Source organism: Drosophila navojoa, chromosome X (assembly GCF_054131105.1).
Source record: "Drosophila navojoa isolate 15081-1374.11 chromosome X, UAZ_NAV_1.0, whole genome shotgun sequence".
In the NCBI taxonomy this organism is placed as follows: Eukaryota; Metazoa; Arthropoda; class Insecta; order Diptera; family Drosophilidae; genus Drosophila; species Drosophila navojoa.
In genome coordinates this window covers 582,530-599,219 of record NC_142895.1, presented here as the reverse complement: position 1 = coordinate 599,219, position 16,690 = coordinate 582,530, and the positions used below count along the sequence as shown (strand labels likewise).

The 16,690-nt window shown below is 44.4% G+C and overlaps 1 protein-coding gene across 3 annotated transcripts in view; it reads left to right on the top strand.

Annotated features, from left to right (window-relative positions):
- ec (ubiquitin specific peptidase echinus) overlaps window positions 1-16,690 on the top strand; it is a 65,587-nt gene that overhangs the window by 35,569 nt on the left and 13,328 nt on the right. Inside the window, exons 1-2 of one of the 3 annotated variants that reach the window (XM_089264779.1) lie at window positions 1,322-2,222; window positions 10,137-10,229. In XM_089264779.1, the coding sequence (XP_089120905.1) occupies window positions 2,028-2,222; window positions 10,137-10,229 (288 nt within the window). In that variant the 5' untranslated portion in view covers window positions 1,322-2,027. Of the gene's footprint in view, window positions 1-1,321; window positions 2,223-10,136; window positions 10,230-16,002; window positions 16,363-16,690 lie in introns of those variants that run through there. The other 2 variants (XM_089264778.1, XM_089264777.1) reach the window with 2 other exon arrangements.

Below are 16,690 nucleotides of genomic sequence, written 5' to 3'. Positions count from 1 at the left end.
ACTAAGCTCAGGTGAAAGTGTATTATGCGGCAAATCCATCTATGTATCTAAAATCTAAATTATATGAATTAGATGTACATACATCCAGTGTAAGTCGAACATCGTCTACTGATCGAAGAACCCAACTCGATGTAGCCGAAGAGACTTTTGATTCCGTCTTCTTCGATAAAAGACATGAAATATAAGCTTAGGAACAGCTTAACAGCTACCTCTCTCTCTCTCTCTCACTCTCTATAGTCTTTCGCTGCTCTCTCTCTTGCTGCCTCTGTTTGTTAGCTGCCCTCTTGCAGCAACCTCAATAACAATATTTTGTTTCGTTTCGTTTCTTATTTTTGGCTGCTGTTGCACGTTGATTTTGAAAGCCAGACAACTATAAAGACAACAACAACAACAACAAACAGCGGCTAACAGCGAACAGCTAACAACAAAACTCGTTAAGAGCGTAAACGTGTTTTCAACCTTTTCTCTTCTTATTTCTTTCTGATCTTAACAGCAGCGCTCAACGGCCGCCATTTTGTTTGGCTACTCGGCTGGCGGCTCGCTGCTGCGACATTTCTGGTTTTTTCGAACTAAGAAGCCAGTTGGCAACGCGAAGCTAGCCCCCTTATACTGTAAAGTTCATTTGCTCAGTGTGGGGAAAAAGACGTTTCGAATCGAGCTTAGGAGCTAATTTCCCTAGCTCTGTATATCTTGCTCTCTCAAAATGCCCATTCGAAAACTTGAGTTCGGGCATCGAATGGGTTTGTGTCTGCACTTAAAAGACGCCCTCTCATTCGAGGCACATGTACGAATTTCCCTATTCGAAAATTTCAATTGTTATATTTCCTTGGTTTGTGTCTGCACTTCGTTGCAGCTCCAACTCTTTCGGAGTTTACAATTCGATAATATCAGTGGGCACATATAGGTTGGTGGCCGCACAAACAAATCTCTTTCTCATTCGAAGTATATTTCACAGAATGATATTTCGAGCTCCACTGTGGGCAGAGCTACAGGTTTGTGTCTGCACTGAAAGGCTGCTAAGCATTCGAAACGAACTGTTGATATCTTTTATGATGCATGTATAAATCTATAAATATATTATAAATATATATTGTTGATGAAATTATAAATGAATTGTGCTTAGAAATTGATGATGTTAAGGTCCAGCGCATAGGAGCAGGCAATACCTTTTTTCAGTTGTTAGCTTGTGCAACAACCAACAATGGGAATTTCCCCCTTCAGGTATACAGCTTTGGTACATTTCGCTCACACTCTCTCTCTCTCTCGCTCTCTCTATCATTCTGTTGCAACACACGGCAAGCCCTCGTCAGGGGAATTTGTTTGTTCACCGCAAGTCGGGAAATTTTCAAGCCGCAGTATTGCGCACGCTCTCAAGATCAACGGACGCACAGTCGCTCACGCCGAACGTTTTGGTTTTTTGCTTTATTTGTTTTTTTTTTTTCTTTTCGATTGTGCTTCTTTTTGTTTATTTGTGCAAGTGAAGACAATCAAATGAAATGAAATCGCTGTAACTGCAAATGACAAACGAAAACAACAGAAATAAAAACACAACATTTGAAAACATCAGAAAACCCAAAACTATTGAGCGCGCTCTTCACTAGCGAGCGTATGTGTGTGTGTGTATGTGTGTGAAGTACGTTTGTGTGTGTTGGTGTCTCTGTCTGTGCCTAAGCAAAAGTGCGAACTAAGCAGAACAAGAGAAGAGGAACTTTTAAAGACAAACAGGTGCAACATTTAATATATATATAGAGTGTGCACAACAACAACAGTTGCTAGTGGCAGAACAGTTTAGCCAAAGCTAAGGAAGAAGAAGCAGCTGCAGCAGAGGCAGCCGCCAAAAGGGTTGTTCCCTTGCGGAAGTAGCCGAAAACAAAAAAAACAAAAAAAAAGCGACATGTGCTAAAAAAACAAACTTGAAGAAGCTGAAGAAGAGGGGCAGACGCTGAAGCTGAAGAAGTAGCAGCAGCAACAACAGTAATAGCTGTACAAATACAGCAACAACAGCAACTGCAGTACATTCGATACAAATGGATACGGTGGCCATTAAGACGGCGCCGCCGCATGCGCCGCTGGCAGCAACAACTGCCCAACAACAACAACAACAATTGCACAGGCAAACAGCGAACTCGCCCGCTACAATTGGCGACAGCGTCTACAACAACAACAACAACAACAGCAATGGCAACAGCAATAGCATTGGCGCCTTCTTTCAGACCTGCAAGGTAAGCGAAAGAGGAAGAAGAGGAAGTAGAAGAAGCTGCAGAGACTAACAGCAAAAGCTGCATGCGAGATTTAAATGCATCAAAAAGCAAAATTTATTTAGCCCAGCTCCCAAATATTTTCAATATTGCCTCAGATATATAAAGAAATTTATTGATTTCTTTATTTCTATATTTTATATTTTTACTTCTTCTACAAAAAAAGATTTATATATTTATTGATATTAATTTACTTTTATTTATTTATCAAATTTACTAAAATAAATTAGCCTTAATATATTTTTATTTGACTTAAATCTTTTAGGCTTCAATAGAAAATAAATTAAAATAAATTGCTAAAAAAAAAGTGCGAACTAAAAAAATAGTTGGGCAACTCTTTCACTAATATAACAACAATATGAAAGAAAGAAAACATTTTAAAAGCATTTTTCGCTTCAACAAAAATTAAATTATTATTATTTTTTTTTAAAGTTTGATGTAGTTATATAACTTCGTAACGGTTTCAAGCACCCATAAAAAAATAAATAGCTTGAGCCGTTTTTATTTCGACTTTTGCTTTGACAACTTTTTAAAGTACGCAAAATCGCCCCAGACGAAATCAGCAGACAGAGTTCTTTAGGCCTGAGCGGAATGTGTGTAAATGGGGTATATTGGTTCCATACAAAAGTCGAGTTGTTCTAGCTCTCTTCGCCTATGAGAATCAGGGAGTTTAGGGGGAGACGCTCTTCGATTCGCACTCTAAGAACTGTTATACTGTTATACATTCTACCCAGGGTATACCTATTCGAGGCAGACGATCTCTCAACTCACGCTATTATTATCAGTCCCAGAGAGGGCATCTAGATAGGGTATCTTTGAGTCGTGCCTGGCTCGATTGTTGTTCTCTGACATTGTTTTTAGTTCCAAGTCTCAGCCAGAGTCAGCTAATGCTTGCCGAACTGCTTAGTTACGCGTTCAACTGTACTCCCTTTGCTCCCATCTCTCCCTCTCCCTCCTCCCTCTCTCTCTCTCTGGTGTTCTGGCTCTCTTTGCCTCGCTTGTTCTCCCCTTGAATGTGTTTGGTCATGTTGCAAGCATCGTAAAAGCATTTCACAAATGAATTGTCACAATTACGCGCTTTACTCACGACTTTTTCCCCCCGGCTAGCAACAACAACAACAACAAGAATGAAAGAAAATGTGGAAAATGAAAAATGAAAATAGAAAACTCCCAATGTTAGTTGACAACACCAGAAAAAACACGAACCGAGTTAAGGTCAACAGAAACGAATTATTCTACATAAACAGCCGAATAAGGAGCATTCGAGAGTCGAGCATGCGCGACTGCCTAATGCCTGTTCGCTCGATATCTAAGTCTCCCCATGGGATAGTATTTAATGGGCCTCAGACTCTGGCAGAAAACCCATATACCCGCCCCTGCAGCATTCATAGACGAGAATAGAATATAGAAAATAGATAAAAATGTGGAATTCTCTTTTGATATGCTTAGCCAGACAGCCTAAAGTGCAGTGTCACGCCTGGGGGAGAAGGGTATGAGGTGGGGGTGGGGTAATTAGGCAGGCCCTAGGCGGAACAGGTGTAGCTCCGGCATGTGTGACATTTGCCCAATCAGCCTAATTAATGAATGGGCTTCAGAATCCAAGCATCAAGTGGAAGTGAAATGGAACTCTCCAGGGTATCACCAGCCAAACCATGTTATTTGCAACTATTGTATACCCTATATATGGATGACTTGATGGTGCATAAATGATTCGTTCTATTGACTATCCAAGTGAACTAGTACATAATTCGCTCACAATAGTTCTCTTCTCTGTGCCTTGTGCAGCTGCGCAGTGTATACCCTCTGTCGGGCTCACGTAGGGTATTCCATGTTAAACAAACATTTCTCCTTGCTGAAGCACTTGAGACTTTGTTTTCTTGCTGTTTTACACCCTCTTCACTTCGCACCGGAAATGTAACTGTGAATTCCATACGAAAACAAAAACAAGCCAAACATTCAAAATTGTCACGCGTTGTACCCTGCAGAGTACGTGAGCATAGGCTGGTCGCTTCTCTCTGATTCGCAGTAAATTGCGGCGAATGCGTTCTCTGAATCTGCTATGGCTCCCCTCTGTTGCTTTCTGCTGCGATTCTTTGCCTCTAAGCCGCCCACTTTATGCCACAGCTCCTCCTTCTGCCTTTGCCCCAACGCGTTCTCTTGGCTCCTGGCCTTATCTTACTTTTCAGCCCGTCATGCCCCTCTGCCTCTTCCTCAGTCTAGGTCTTACTTTCCCCCACTTCTTGAGCCTCTCTCTCTCTCAGCTTTGTCCACCTTACCTCTGCTGCTGCCCCCCACTCTGTTCATTAGCTCTTTCTACAGCCACTCTCTCTACTCTCTCTCTACTCTGCCCCTGCTTCATCTACTTCACTTTCAGCCTCTGCCTCAGCTTTTGCTTTATCCTTTACCTCTGCTCTAGCTTCTCTTTTACTCTTCCCTACTCCCGCCTCTGTCTCTTTTTCTGTATTTCTCTCGCTCTAACTCTCTCTCTCTCTCTCTCTCTCTCTCTCTCTCTCTCTCTCTCTCTCTCTCTCTGCCTCTATTTCTCTCCCTGTATGTCTGCCACCTTAATCTGCCTCAATCATTGTCTCAGCCTCCACCTTTGACCCGCTCTCGCTCTGTTGCCACCTCTGACCCTCACTCTCTCTGTCTCTCTCTCTCTCGTTCTCCCTCTCCCTCTCCCTCTCTGCAAAGGTTTTTGGCCACATTATGATTGTGGGGTGTCTTACGTAATGCAAGTGTCTTGCGACCATTAAACTATGCATAACTGCGACTCGTTACCATTGTGTCTACACAATACACACACATACACACACACACACATGTATGCATATGTGTCTCTGTGCCTTTGTCGCTTAACTGTTCAAGCAACTCGACGCAACCAACAGGCAGCGGCACTTGGCACTAGCTGAAACCCAAATCTGTCAAAGATGCTCTTGAGCCTTGGGCCTTGAGCCTTGGGCCTTGGGCCTTGAGCCTGCAGACAGACAAATCCTGAGAACTGAAGTGAAGAGATGATGCAGAAGAAGAAGAAGAAGAAGAGGAAGAAGGAGAGCGAGATCTATAACAATAGCAGGTAGCTGCTGGCTCAAGCTGTTTGCATTCAATGCTCAGAACTAATTACAAATGGCTGAGGGAAAGGGTATATTGATTAGCAGGAAATGCATGCAACAGGTAGAGGCCAGCGAGGGAAGGTATGGATAATGATAAATCCCTCGACAAACTGAATTCCGATTTGAGATCTGAGTTGGGATCAGCTGAACAGATCGATCAAGCTCAATCATCGTAGCTCAGATATGAAGGGACATTTGATAGGGCCTTGGGATCAGCTATTCAGATTAAGTTGATCTGCTTGGGATCTACATGCCTATACATAACTCGAAACCTAAGGGAGCTATATGAGACCCAACTGAGCTTTCTAATGCTTTCAATCTCTCATCAGATACATCTTCAAATGACTCTTCTCTCTCTCTCTCTCTCTGTCTCTCTCTCTCTCTTTCTTGGAGATTGCCAATTCGCCTTGGAGTCTTGTCAACGTCTCCCTCCCTCTCCCTTTGCGACTCGTTGCACAATTTAATAACTAACCTTGTCCAGACTCTACCTAGCAGCAGATGCACTGCCTTCTCCTGCTAGAGCATCTGTGCAGTCGTCTATGCCCTAGTTTCATCTATCTGTTCTTGTCTTTTCCTCTGTTGCCCCGCAAGATTGAATTCCACTTGAGTTGCACTTGAGTAAAGGCCTCAAGATGCGCCCAATGGTTGCTTATGCAATCGTTGCTCTATCTCTCTCTTTCTCTCTTACTCGCATATTCCCCCTCTTCTCTCTCTCTCTCTCTCTCTCTCTCTCTCTCTCTCTCTCTCTCTGACAGTTATTGCCAATTTGGGGTAATTTCTTTGTGTCGCGAGCTTCGTTTAACATTTAATTGAATTTTCCGCGCTTTGCGCTTTTTAACTTCATTAACGCAGTCAACGATTACAGCACACACACACACACACACACGCACAGCAATTGAATGCACGGAAGCGGAGAAATATTATAAGCCAAATGCATTTGCATTTATTTAAAGTAAAACAACAACAACAACAAGTGAAAAAGTGAAAAAGTTTAAATCAGATTTGAAAACGATTTTAAGCCAAGTGAAGCGAACAGGCTGAATGGGGAGGGGGGGAGGTGAGGGTAATCTTGGGAAGAGGAAGATGTGATGCATATGAGATGCAAAGTGTCGAGCGCAGATGGTGTGAGGCTGGGCCTCACCTGCCTCTGTCTCTAATAGCAACAATAAATAAATAAATATATGCGCAGCTGCGATGCGATTACAAATTTACAAATTCCAATCAAATTCATGCACGAGCAGCTATCAATAGCAACAGCAACAGCAACAACAACATGTGACAACGACAACTAGCAACAACAACAACAACAACAACAACAACAACAACTAGCAACAACAAGTGCGGCAACAGGTTGAGCATAAATTATGACCAAAAGTAGCTGGCGTCTTGGCTTTGCTTCTTCTTCTTCTTCTTCATATTGCTTGTGCTCTTTTCTCCACTCCTCACTGCTGGCGCCTCTTCTGCTGCTTCTTCTTCTTCTTCTTCACGGTGTGGCCAACATTTTTGAGGGCAGTGCTTGGCTGTGGTTGTGTTGTTGTTGTTAGGGAAATTTTGTTGTGCGCAGCTTTCACACACACACACACAGATTTTGGCTTTCCAGCAACAACAACAACAACAACAATCGATTGATTGAATATTGAATTTTTAGTTTTTTACTGCTTGAATGTTTTGGTTATTTGTGTGCTAGTTCTCGAATCAAGTTTTCTGTCTAAGTCATTTGTTTTTTAGCCGCGTGGCTGATTATTATGCAATGGCAAAGAATGAGGGGGAGAGGGAGAGGAGAGAGAGAAAGCAGGTGAAGAAGCAAGAAGTCAAGGAAGAAAGGGAAGAAGAGATTCTGCAGTGAGAAAAATCCTGGTAAATAGAGAACAAGTGATAAAGAGAGAGAGAGAGAGAGAGAGAGAGAATGAATGAAACTAATTCAAAAAGAGCATGAGAAAGCAGATAAAGCCTATTTAAAGCCCTAGATAAATAGAAAGACTTAGAGAGAGTGGAAGAGATAGTTGCGATATAGAAAGAGAGACAGAGGGAGAGACTAACTGAGAGTGAGAAAAGGATAGATAGAGTAAGAGAATATAACTAGAGTAGGCGTGTTGGACGGCACTCGCTAACTACCTTAAATTAACAGCTTCGATGAAGAGGAAACTCGCTGCAGAAAGTATAAGAGAGAGAGAGAGAAAGAGGGAGCGAGCAGAAGAAGCGGCAAACTTCCTGTTTGGCTATTTACAAGATAATTAATCCACATCGATGTCAAATTGACATGTGCGCGAACGAAGCGACGAAGCCAGCAAAAGGAAGTCATTAACTCAATTGAATGAGTGTGTGTGTGTGAGAGTGTGTGTGTGAGGAAATAATGCGTAAACGTTTAGGCTGTCAATGACCAAAAATGAGGTAGGCCCACAATGAGCCCACACACAAATGGAATTCATTAACACGTGCTAAAACAGCCAAAAGAGCCAAAAGCACAAATAAATAAATGGGAAGCTACTGCACGCCTCTTTGCCACGCCCACGCAGTGTCTGCGCTGTAACCGAGGCAATTAATGAGCTGGGCCAGATAATGGGCATCATTTAATTTGGCTCAGCTGCGGCCAGAGTCCGAGCCGAGAGCCGAAAATTGTCTCCAAGAGACGCGTGGGCGGCCGCTCGCTGCCCACACGCCCCCCTCCCTCCGTCAACTGGAACTCGAAGGCGTAGTCGAAGCCAACGGAAGTGCAAGTCGAAGCATGACAAATGCCCACACAATGCGAGCGGGTGTGTGTGTGTGTGTGTGTGTGATGGCCAAAACAATGACCACGGCAATTGCAAAGAGTTCAGCTGAAATACAGAAAAGCTAAGGCAAACTGAGTGGGTGGGAGACAGAGACTGAGAGAGGGAGAGAGATAGAAAGGGAGCGAAAGGCTAAAAAGTGTGAGAGAGAGAGAGAGAGAGAGAGAGAGACAAAGGGAAACTGTGAGTGCGTAACTAACCTCGCATTAGGCAATTGTAGCTCAAGCACAAGCGAAAGCTGCACAGCAGCAGCAGCAGAGACTGTGGGGTCAGTGTAATCATCTACTCCTCTTCTTTCCTTCCCCACGGCTGCCTCTCGCACTACTATATATGTATATAATTTGTAATACAAGCTGAGCTGTCTGCTGCCCAAGTGTCTATTGCATTTTGCTGCTACTATTAGTATGCCCTTTTCTAATGTTATCTTACTCTAATCTACTACTATTTCCATTTCTACTGCCACAGCTCTTAATCTAGTACTATATCAAATGCGGACTTTCATTTTGCTAGTACTACTCTAGTTGCTGCCGCTTCGTACATTTATTTTCTTTACTACTACTACTTTTATTTCTACTACTATTTTCCTTTCTACTAATCTGGTACTACATAATGCTCAGACTTTTCATACTACTGGTGCTCTTTTAGTTCCTCTTTACAGCTACACATTTTGCATCTACTACTATTTTCCTTGCTACTACTATTTTTCTTGTTACTACCTTTAAATGCTTCTGCAATTGCAATTAGTGTATTCATTTAGAGCGAAGAGCAGGAGAAAGATATTTAGTATGTATATGATATATGATACTCCATGTTTCTTCCTCTTTCTCTGCTTCCCATTTCTACCCCCTTCCATGTTTCTTCCTCTTTCTCTGCTTCCCATTTCTACTCCCTTCTCTGTCAACATTAGATTTTGCCCGCTCGGATCCATTTCTCTCCCGCTTCTGCCTTCCGTCCTCTCCTTTAGCCCGACCTGAGAACTGGCTCGTGCCAAGTCGCCGCTCGCTGCTTCGACTCAGCTCGAAGGAGTCGAAAAAGCAGCTGCAGCTGCAGCTAGACCGCACTTTTGGGCACCCAAAACAGATCTTGTGGCTGGCTGCCTTTGCTTTGCTGTTCCTTATGTGTTTTGCTTTTAAACTGGTTGTGCGATTATCTCTAACAACTGCTCCAATTCGATGTAAGCTGAGGCTGCGTTAGAGGCGCGTGTCATGTGGCATTGCGGGCTGCCCGGTAGCTGGTGAAGGGAAGCGCTGACAGCTTTCACTCCAACTGCAATTGGGGAGCTCGGAGCTCCGGCTTTGCTTCTGGCAGCGGCAGCAGCATCAGCATCAGCAGGAGATCTCCTTCTTCTGGCCGCTCGTGAGTCATGAAGTCAGCTTGAACTCTGAACCAGCCAAAGCAACGGCAGCAGTGGCAGCAACGGCAGCAACAGCCAAAACGAAACGAGACGAGAAAGAGGCTAAAAAAGATCAAGAGTCGCCATTCGAGTTTGCTGCTTTACGTTTTACTGCCTCGCTTTTGATCTGCACGCGAGCTACAGCGAAATGTCTGGGGACAAGGCAAAGCTCGGCAACAAAATTCGTTAAGTTTGTGGCTTTGTGGCTGGCGACAGAACTGGTTTTGCGCGCTTTTGGCCACAAAACTCTTGGCTCTTGGCCACTTTGCTTCTCTTGAGTCCGACACAGACACTCACACACACTCACGCACGCACACTTGCATATTTGGCAAGATGGCGTCGGGGTAACCGGTTTATAAGACATCGCTTCTTGTTATACACACTCCAAAGATTTTTCATGTAGAGATTTGCTTCTCTCTCTGCGCTCCCCGCTGTTCGCTGTTCGCTGCTCGTGCCCCTCTTCAACTCCGTTTCAGTATTTTTTCGAACTTAGTGTGGACACACAACCATGAATAGGTCGAAAAGGCCTAACACATCGCATATTTATTTTGATTGTTATATATATATTTATTAAAATGCATGTTTCGTTTGCTTTGTCTTGTTGCAGGTCTTGTGGCATTTGGATGCCTTTCGACGTTCCTTTCGTAGTCTCAATCAACACGTCTGCGGCGGCCAAGATTGCATATTTTGCGCCCTGAAGGTAAGTGTCACGGCTAGGCATTTTTCGAAATTACATTTAGTCCGGACACGAACCGGCCAAGACTACATTTTTATTTATTTCGCTGGCATTGCAAATGGTTTTCTGTTATTTTGTATGATTTCATGAATAAACATTTTATTTTCAGCTTCTAATCAATGTTAATTTTATTGTTGTACATATTTTTGTCATATTTTCTATTTAAAATACACCTTACAGCGTGTTAGCGACCCCCAGCGTGAAGTTGCTAAATTGTGTTGCCTACTTTTAGCTGCTGGCAGAATTTCCCTTTGCTGCGAATTGTTTTGCCTGCGTTTGCGCGCGACGCTTGAAATCTGTTAATAGAGCAATTGATACAGCCGGGGTCAGGCAGGTCAGTCCTCTGCTTCTAGCAGCTGGTTTTTCCTGCACATGGCTCATTGCTCGACTGACTGTTGCCAAATCATTTTCCCACACAGACTGCGAGCCTTTGTCAGCATCTTTTTTCAAGTGCGTATTTCCCATTTTCATTGCACACAAATTCCCACAAAATTATTGCCAGCGAGCTGTTGGAGAATCCCGCTGCATCTGCCGCTGCTGCTGCTGCTGCTGCTGTTACTTCTTTTGTCAGTTTTCGAGTTTTTCCCGTTGTTGTGTGACAAATCAAAGATCTGCCTGGCTAAATAATAGGTCTTTCCCTCTGCCTACCTGCCAGCTGCTGCCTCCATCACTCTCTGCCTCTGCTGGCGCAGCTCCTGCTCCTGCCACGCCCCTCGCATTGTGTGTTATCCTTGCGTGCAGCAGAACTTTTTCTCTGCTCAGTTTCCCACTCAATTATGCAAATGCTGACGCCCACGCGGCGAGTTCGTTGCTTGAGTCTTTCGTTGCGGCACGACATGCAAAGCGCAGAAGTCAATAAACTGTGCGCTCCTTCGCCTGCGCCAGCTCCTACAACAGCAACAACAAGAACAAGCACAGGCAGAAGCAGAACTCGCCGCATTTAAAGAAGGTTTTCAGAAAAGTCTGGAAAAGCGTCTAACGATGGCCCCAGCCTGACGGCCTGCCTGAATGCCCGACTGCCTGCCTTCGTTTCGGCCAGCAGTCGCAGCTTCTTCTTTGCGCTCTTCTCATCTGCTGCTGCTGCTGCCTCAGCTTCTTCTTCTTCTTCAACTTGTTCGTATTTGGCCAGCGGGCAACAGGCAGCTCGCTCGCTCGCTCGCTCGACTCGACTCGACTCGGCGCGCTGCGGAAAACTCGGCGCCTTTTGGTTAAGTCGCGACTGTACCTCACTCTTGTTAGACTGTCTTTGTTACTGTGTGTGTATGTGTGTGTGTGTGTGCCCACACAGGGTGTTTCATGTTCAACAATTCCTGTTCTTGCTCTCCCTCTCTCTCTCTCTCTCTCAGTCTCTTTGTTGATGACGTCGCTGTGTTTGCTGTGACTGAAGTGGAAAGTGTTGCCCCCGTCTCCCCCTCCTTCGCTCCCTCTCTCTCTTCGCACACTGTTTGTTTGGCTGTTTGTTTTGACTGCCTTTTGAAACCATTTTGAGCCCGCTCGCCGGTTGTCGTAGAGCCTCGTCGCTTCTCAAACGACAAACCCCCTTTTTACAGTGACTTCTTCTTCTTCTTCCTCTTCGTCTTCTGCATTAATTATGTTTTTTGTTTCGGCTGTGTTCTCCTGGCTTTTCCACTTGTCGCAGCTAAATTAATTTACCCTCCCACTCGCTGCCCGCTGTTCGCTCCCTCTCCCCTCTCCTCTCTCATCTCCCTCTCCATTTCCACCTCCGTTTCCATTTGCATTTCCATTTGCTAGTTCTCGACGCTGAGTTTCGCAGTTCCCAGTTTTAATTATGAACAAGTTGACTCAGACAATGTCTAGAAGACGTTAACCCTGTGGGAAACTCCCACGACTAACCCCAAAACAATTCACTCTGCAGATCTCGATCTATATATGTGTATATAGGCGTTTATACTTGGCTCTCTGTATAGCATGTGTGCCTGCTGCCCCCTGAAGTGGGTATATAAAAAGGTCTATGGGTTGTTGTCTCATGTGTGAAGAGCTGGGAGTAGGAAGCATAACGAAAGGGCAGAAGAATCTATGTAGATCTCGTTGAAGTCGAGTACTACCAAGGCTAAAGACTTACGAACCATTTACTACAAATCGACAGATAATCATGGCTAGATTTGATTTCTTAAGCATATTGGAATGATCCTAGTGAATATCTCCATTCTGGAGACAAGAGAAGCTCATGGAGTCCATCTGTCTTCATTTCATTCATCTAGGGCATCGGCTATTCGATCACTTTTCAGCTTCATGGCCAGTTGGTCACTCAACCTCCTCCACACTCTCCCTCACTCTTCCTCTCACCTCTCCCCACCTCTCTCTAGCTGAGAAATGTTCTTGTCAAGTCTTTAAGTGAAATTTTCAACGCTTCAATGCGCAATTCGCACAACAAATCCGAGCTACAGTCGCGCCTCCTCGTTGAAGGACAAACTCATTCCAAAGGCGCGACACGAAATGATGGCAAAGACAATGAGTGAGTGAGACAGATGGATAGGTAGTGAAAGAGAGAGGGAGGCAGGGACACAGAGACATAGAGTCAATGACTCTTAAGCTGCGGCTGTGCCCATTTGATAAGGCTGCTCTGTTTGCCTGTTAAACATCTAATCTCGACTGCATATCAAATCCGAGTGCAAACAGCGCTCTGGCATCAAGCGACTCCGAGTGCGATTTGGGTCTCTGCGATTCGTTGCGTTTGCCTTCGGCTGCATCATAAAACCCAAATTAACATGAACAATTCACGAGGCGGCCAACATCAGCAGACCGAGAGAGGTAGAGGCGGTGGGTGAGGGAGGGAGCGAAAGAGAGGCAGATAGACAGACATCATTATCAAGTGATCAGCATGATCATAAAGTTAGTTAAGCAGCAGCCTCGTGCTTTGCGAGACAGACAAACAGACAGACGGACAGGCTGACAGACGGACAGAGAGAAGAGACATCTTCATAGTGATGAATGATCTTGCTAATGATCATTGATTTCACATAGATCATTAGGCAGATCCTTAGCAACTCCTAACCTTTGGCAGCCTGTGATTCCTAGACAGACAGCAATCGTGACGAGAGAGACAGACAGACAGACATCCATACTAACGAGCCTTATGATCATCGCCATCCTGTGATTCATAGACATTTATGATCACCATGAAACGTTGTAAAAAACAGGATTCCAAGCGTGATTCACAGTGAAACTGGCGCTGGCGAATGATCATTGATCAACATGATGATCATCCTGCTGTAATCCTGTGATTCACAGACAGCTAGGCTGGCGAACCCGTATGATCAGCATGATCAGCATGATCATAATGATCATTAGTGACTGCAGGAGCGCAACTTTCGACCCGTGATTCATGGGGCTGGCCAAGTCTTGGGCAATCATGTGCTCGCCTATCGGACACACATCAGCCGCATTTCGTTGCTATCCACATGTGTGTTCATAATTTATATAATTACTTCGTAGCATATCACATATTGCTCGCTTTTGACTGAATTAATTTGACGACGTGTTAAGCGAAGGTTTTTTCGCTGACAACGAAGTTGGCTAAGAGTTTGGCTTATCGCGCGCTGTTCGTGAAATTTTTGACATTTCTTTCATGTTGCAGCTCTACCGATTGATCATGCACAAGCACATATATACATATATACATATATATATATATACATATGTGTATATATGTGTGTTTATATACACCCACGCTGTTCGCTGAAATCTGAACTTGAGCTGAGCTTTGTGTCTTTTGGGTTTCTTTTTGCCTTTGTTTGGATTGCTGTGCAAAACTGCGCTGATAGCTAATTAGCATTGTCATTGTCTGCCTGTTTATTGTCATCGTGATTATCATTAGCATTATAATTATGATCATCCTCTGTTAGCAAAGGGAATTTGTTCACTTTTGCTATTTTTAGAGTCTTTAACTTTCAGCATGACAACAAAATATTGAAGTTGCTTTCATTGTCATTGTCATTGCTCGCTTTGCATTGTTCATCGTTTGTCAGTTGTCATGATTCGTTCACTATTATTATCATTGGTTTTGTCATTGTCATATCTATTTTACATCGTTCAGTAGTCCATGTTCATTGTCAGTCTTCATTGTCATCATTATCATAATCATTGTCATTCATTATTATCATGGTGACTCTGATCGATTGTTACGCAATCGTTGCGATCTGCTCCATTCGTATGCTCAGATGAGCCAGCTCGCTCCTGATGCGAACTAGCTCATCAATCACAGAGCTGATTTCTGGCCGCTCATTAGTCGCAGTAGCGACTACAGCTTGGCCGCCTAATGTGCTCCACCCAGGGCTGGCCGTGCTTCAGCTGCTCCCTCGATGTCTTTGGTCCAATTTCTGGTCAATCAATCAAGTCGCGGCCCAAACTGTGACTCACCGCCCGCTGCAGCTGTGCAACGGCGAGTGGGGAAATGTGCCAAGAGATGATGCTGCAGCAGCAACCAACAACAGCCAACAACAACCAACAACAAACAGCTAACAGACAACAACAATGCATTCGATTTATGTTTCTGTGTCTGTGGGCTTTGAGTCATGGGCCAGGCCAAGTCGAGCCGAGCCAAGATAAAAACAAAAATAAAAACCGCCAACAAAAAAGCGTAGAAAACGAAGATGCTTTTTGAATAATGTAAATATGCAGAGTGAGAGAGAGAGAGAGTGAGAGAGAGAGAGGGAGGCAGAGACAGAGATAGAGGCCGAGGCAGAGGGCAACCGAAAACGTGCAACATGAACGTGCTGTGGCTTACTTTTCACCTACAACAACAACAACAACAGTCAACAAAGACAACAACAACAACTTAGTCAAGTTATCTTTTCATTTGGCTGTTGTTATTTTCTGGGTCGCCAAGAGTTTTATTTGGATGCTGGGGCCCTTCGTGCTGCACATGGAGCAGCCGCAGGTAATGCGCGCGTTTTGTGCGCGTTTCCCTGGCGACTATTGCCGCTAGTTGGCTGCGCATGGCGTTTATCAAATGCTTGATTCGATTTAGCCTAAAGGTAGGAGTCGGACCCTGAGCCACATGTGTCACTGTACCATGCAGAAGACGTTGGCGGCATTTCCGTTTTCTATGCTCGAACGCGTCGCGTCTGAGTCAGTTGGCTTTTGGCCATGGCCAAGAGAGTTGCGATCGAACGCGCTGAAAGCGCTGCTCTAATGCCAATTAAGGCGAGATTTTATTTGATTTCATTTCTTTTTTTCGCTAAGGCGACTGCCACGCCCACTGGCAAACTGGTTGTGGCCCTTTTTAAGAGTGTGGTTTGAGAGAGGCAGCAGCAGCAGCAGCAGCAGCAGCAGCAGCAGCAACGTTTTGCGCCATTTCCATTTGTCATTTGTCAAAGGCAAATCTGTGTATGCACAGGGTGTTTCGCGTTAAATGGAAGAGAACAAGTGATCGAGAGAGCGAGTGAGAAAGAGAGAGAGCGGGCGCTCGCGCAACTTGTTTACCTGCGCGAGCACGTTTACCTGTTTACCTGTCTGCCTGTTCGCCTGCTTGCCTGTTTGCCTGGCCTGGCCTGGCCTACTGCAAACGCAACACGCAAAACTCCCCCGAAACGAATTCGAATTCGAACTCGAGCTCGTGTGCGTTCTCGTGTTCGAGCGAGAGAGGAGAAGTTGCCTGTTGATATAACAGAAGTTCTTGTCTGCAGCAGCGCATAAACCGGTTTCCAGTCAATGCGCTGCCCTCCCTCCACCTCTCGCGCGCTCTACCTCTCTCGCTCGCTCTCTTTCGAAGTAGCGAGCCGAGTGCGCGCGCTTTGAGTGGCTTGGAAACGAAACGAGTTTCAGTTGCTGGCCAATTTTTGTTGAGTGCGGACGCACGCAGCGCGCATATCGAAACTCGAAAAACGTAGATCGCACATCGAAACGGGAAATTTAACTGGGAACAAAAATTAATCAGACATAAAAGTCATAAAACGCGCGCGCGTAAATCAAAAATTACCTTTGGTTTTTTCGTATTTTTTAAAGTGAACAAGAAAAAGTTGAATACGCAACAACAACAACAAGAATAATAAAAGTTGTTAGCACTTGGAATATCTACATATATGTATATGCATACATAAAATATTGGAATACGCAGAAGTTCGAAAATGTCAGCGTAAGTCAAGTTAAGATTTGTGTTTTTTTTTTTTTTTTGTTGTGCGCTGCGCTTCAAAAGGTTTGCCAAAAACCGAAGCTGAGATCAGAGCTCAGAGCTCAGCTCGAGGCTTCTTCACCAGAAAATCCAGTTGAGTTTTGGCTGTTTTTTTTTTCTCTCTCTGTTTGTCAAATAGTCACTCGGGGTCTGGGGCAGGGGTTGGGGTTGGGGCAGCAGCTATAGGTGTCTTCTTGGCCTTTTGTCTCTCAGATACAATCAATAGTTTGGCTTGAAGATCCGCTAGGCGAGATTTGAATGTTTTGTTGTGTTGGCCTTTTCATGTGATATG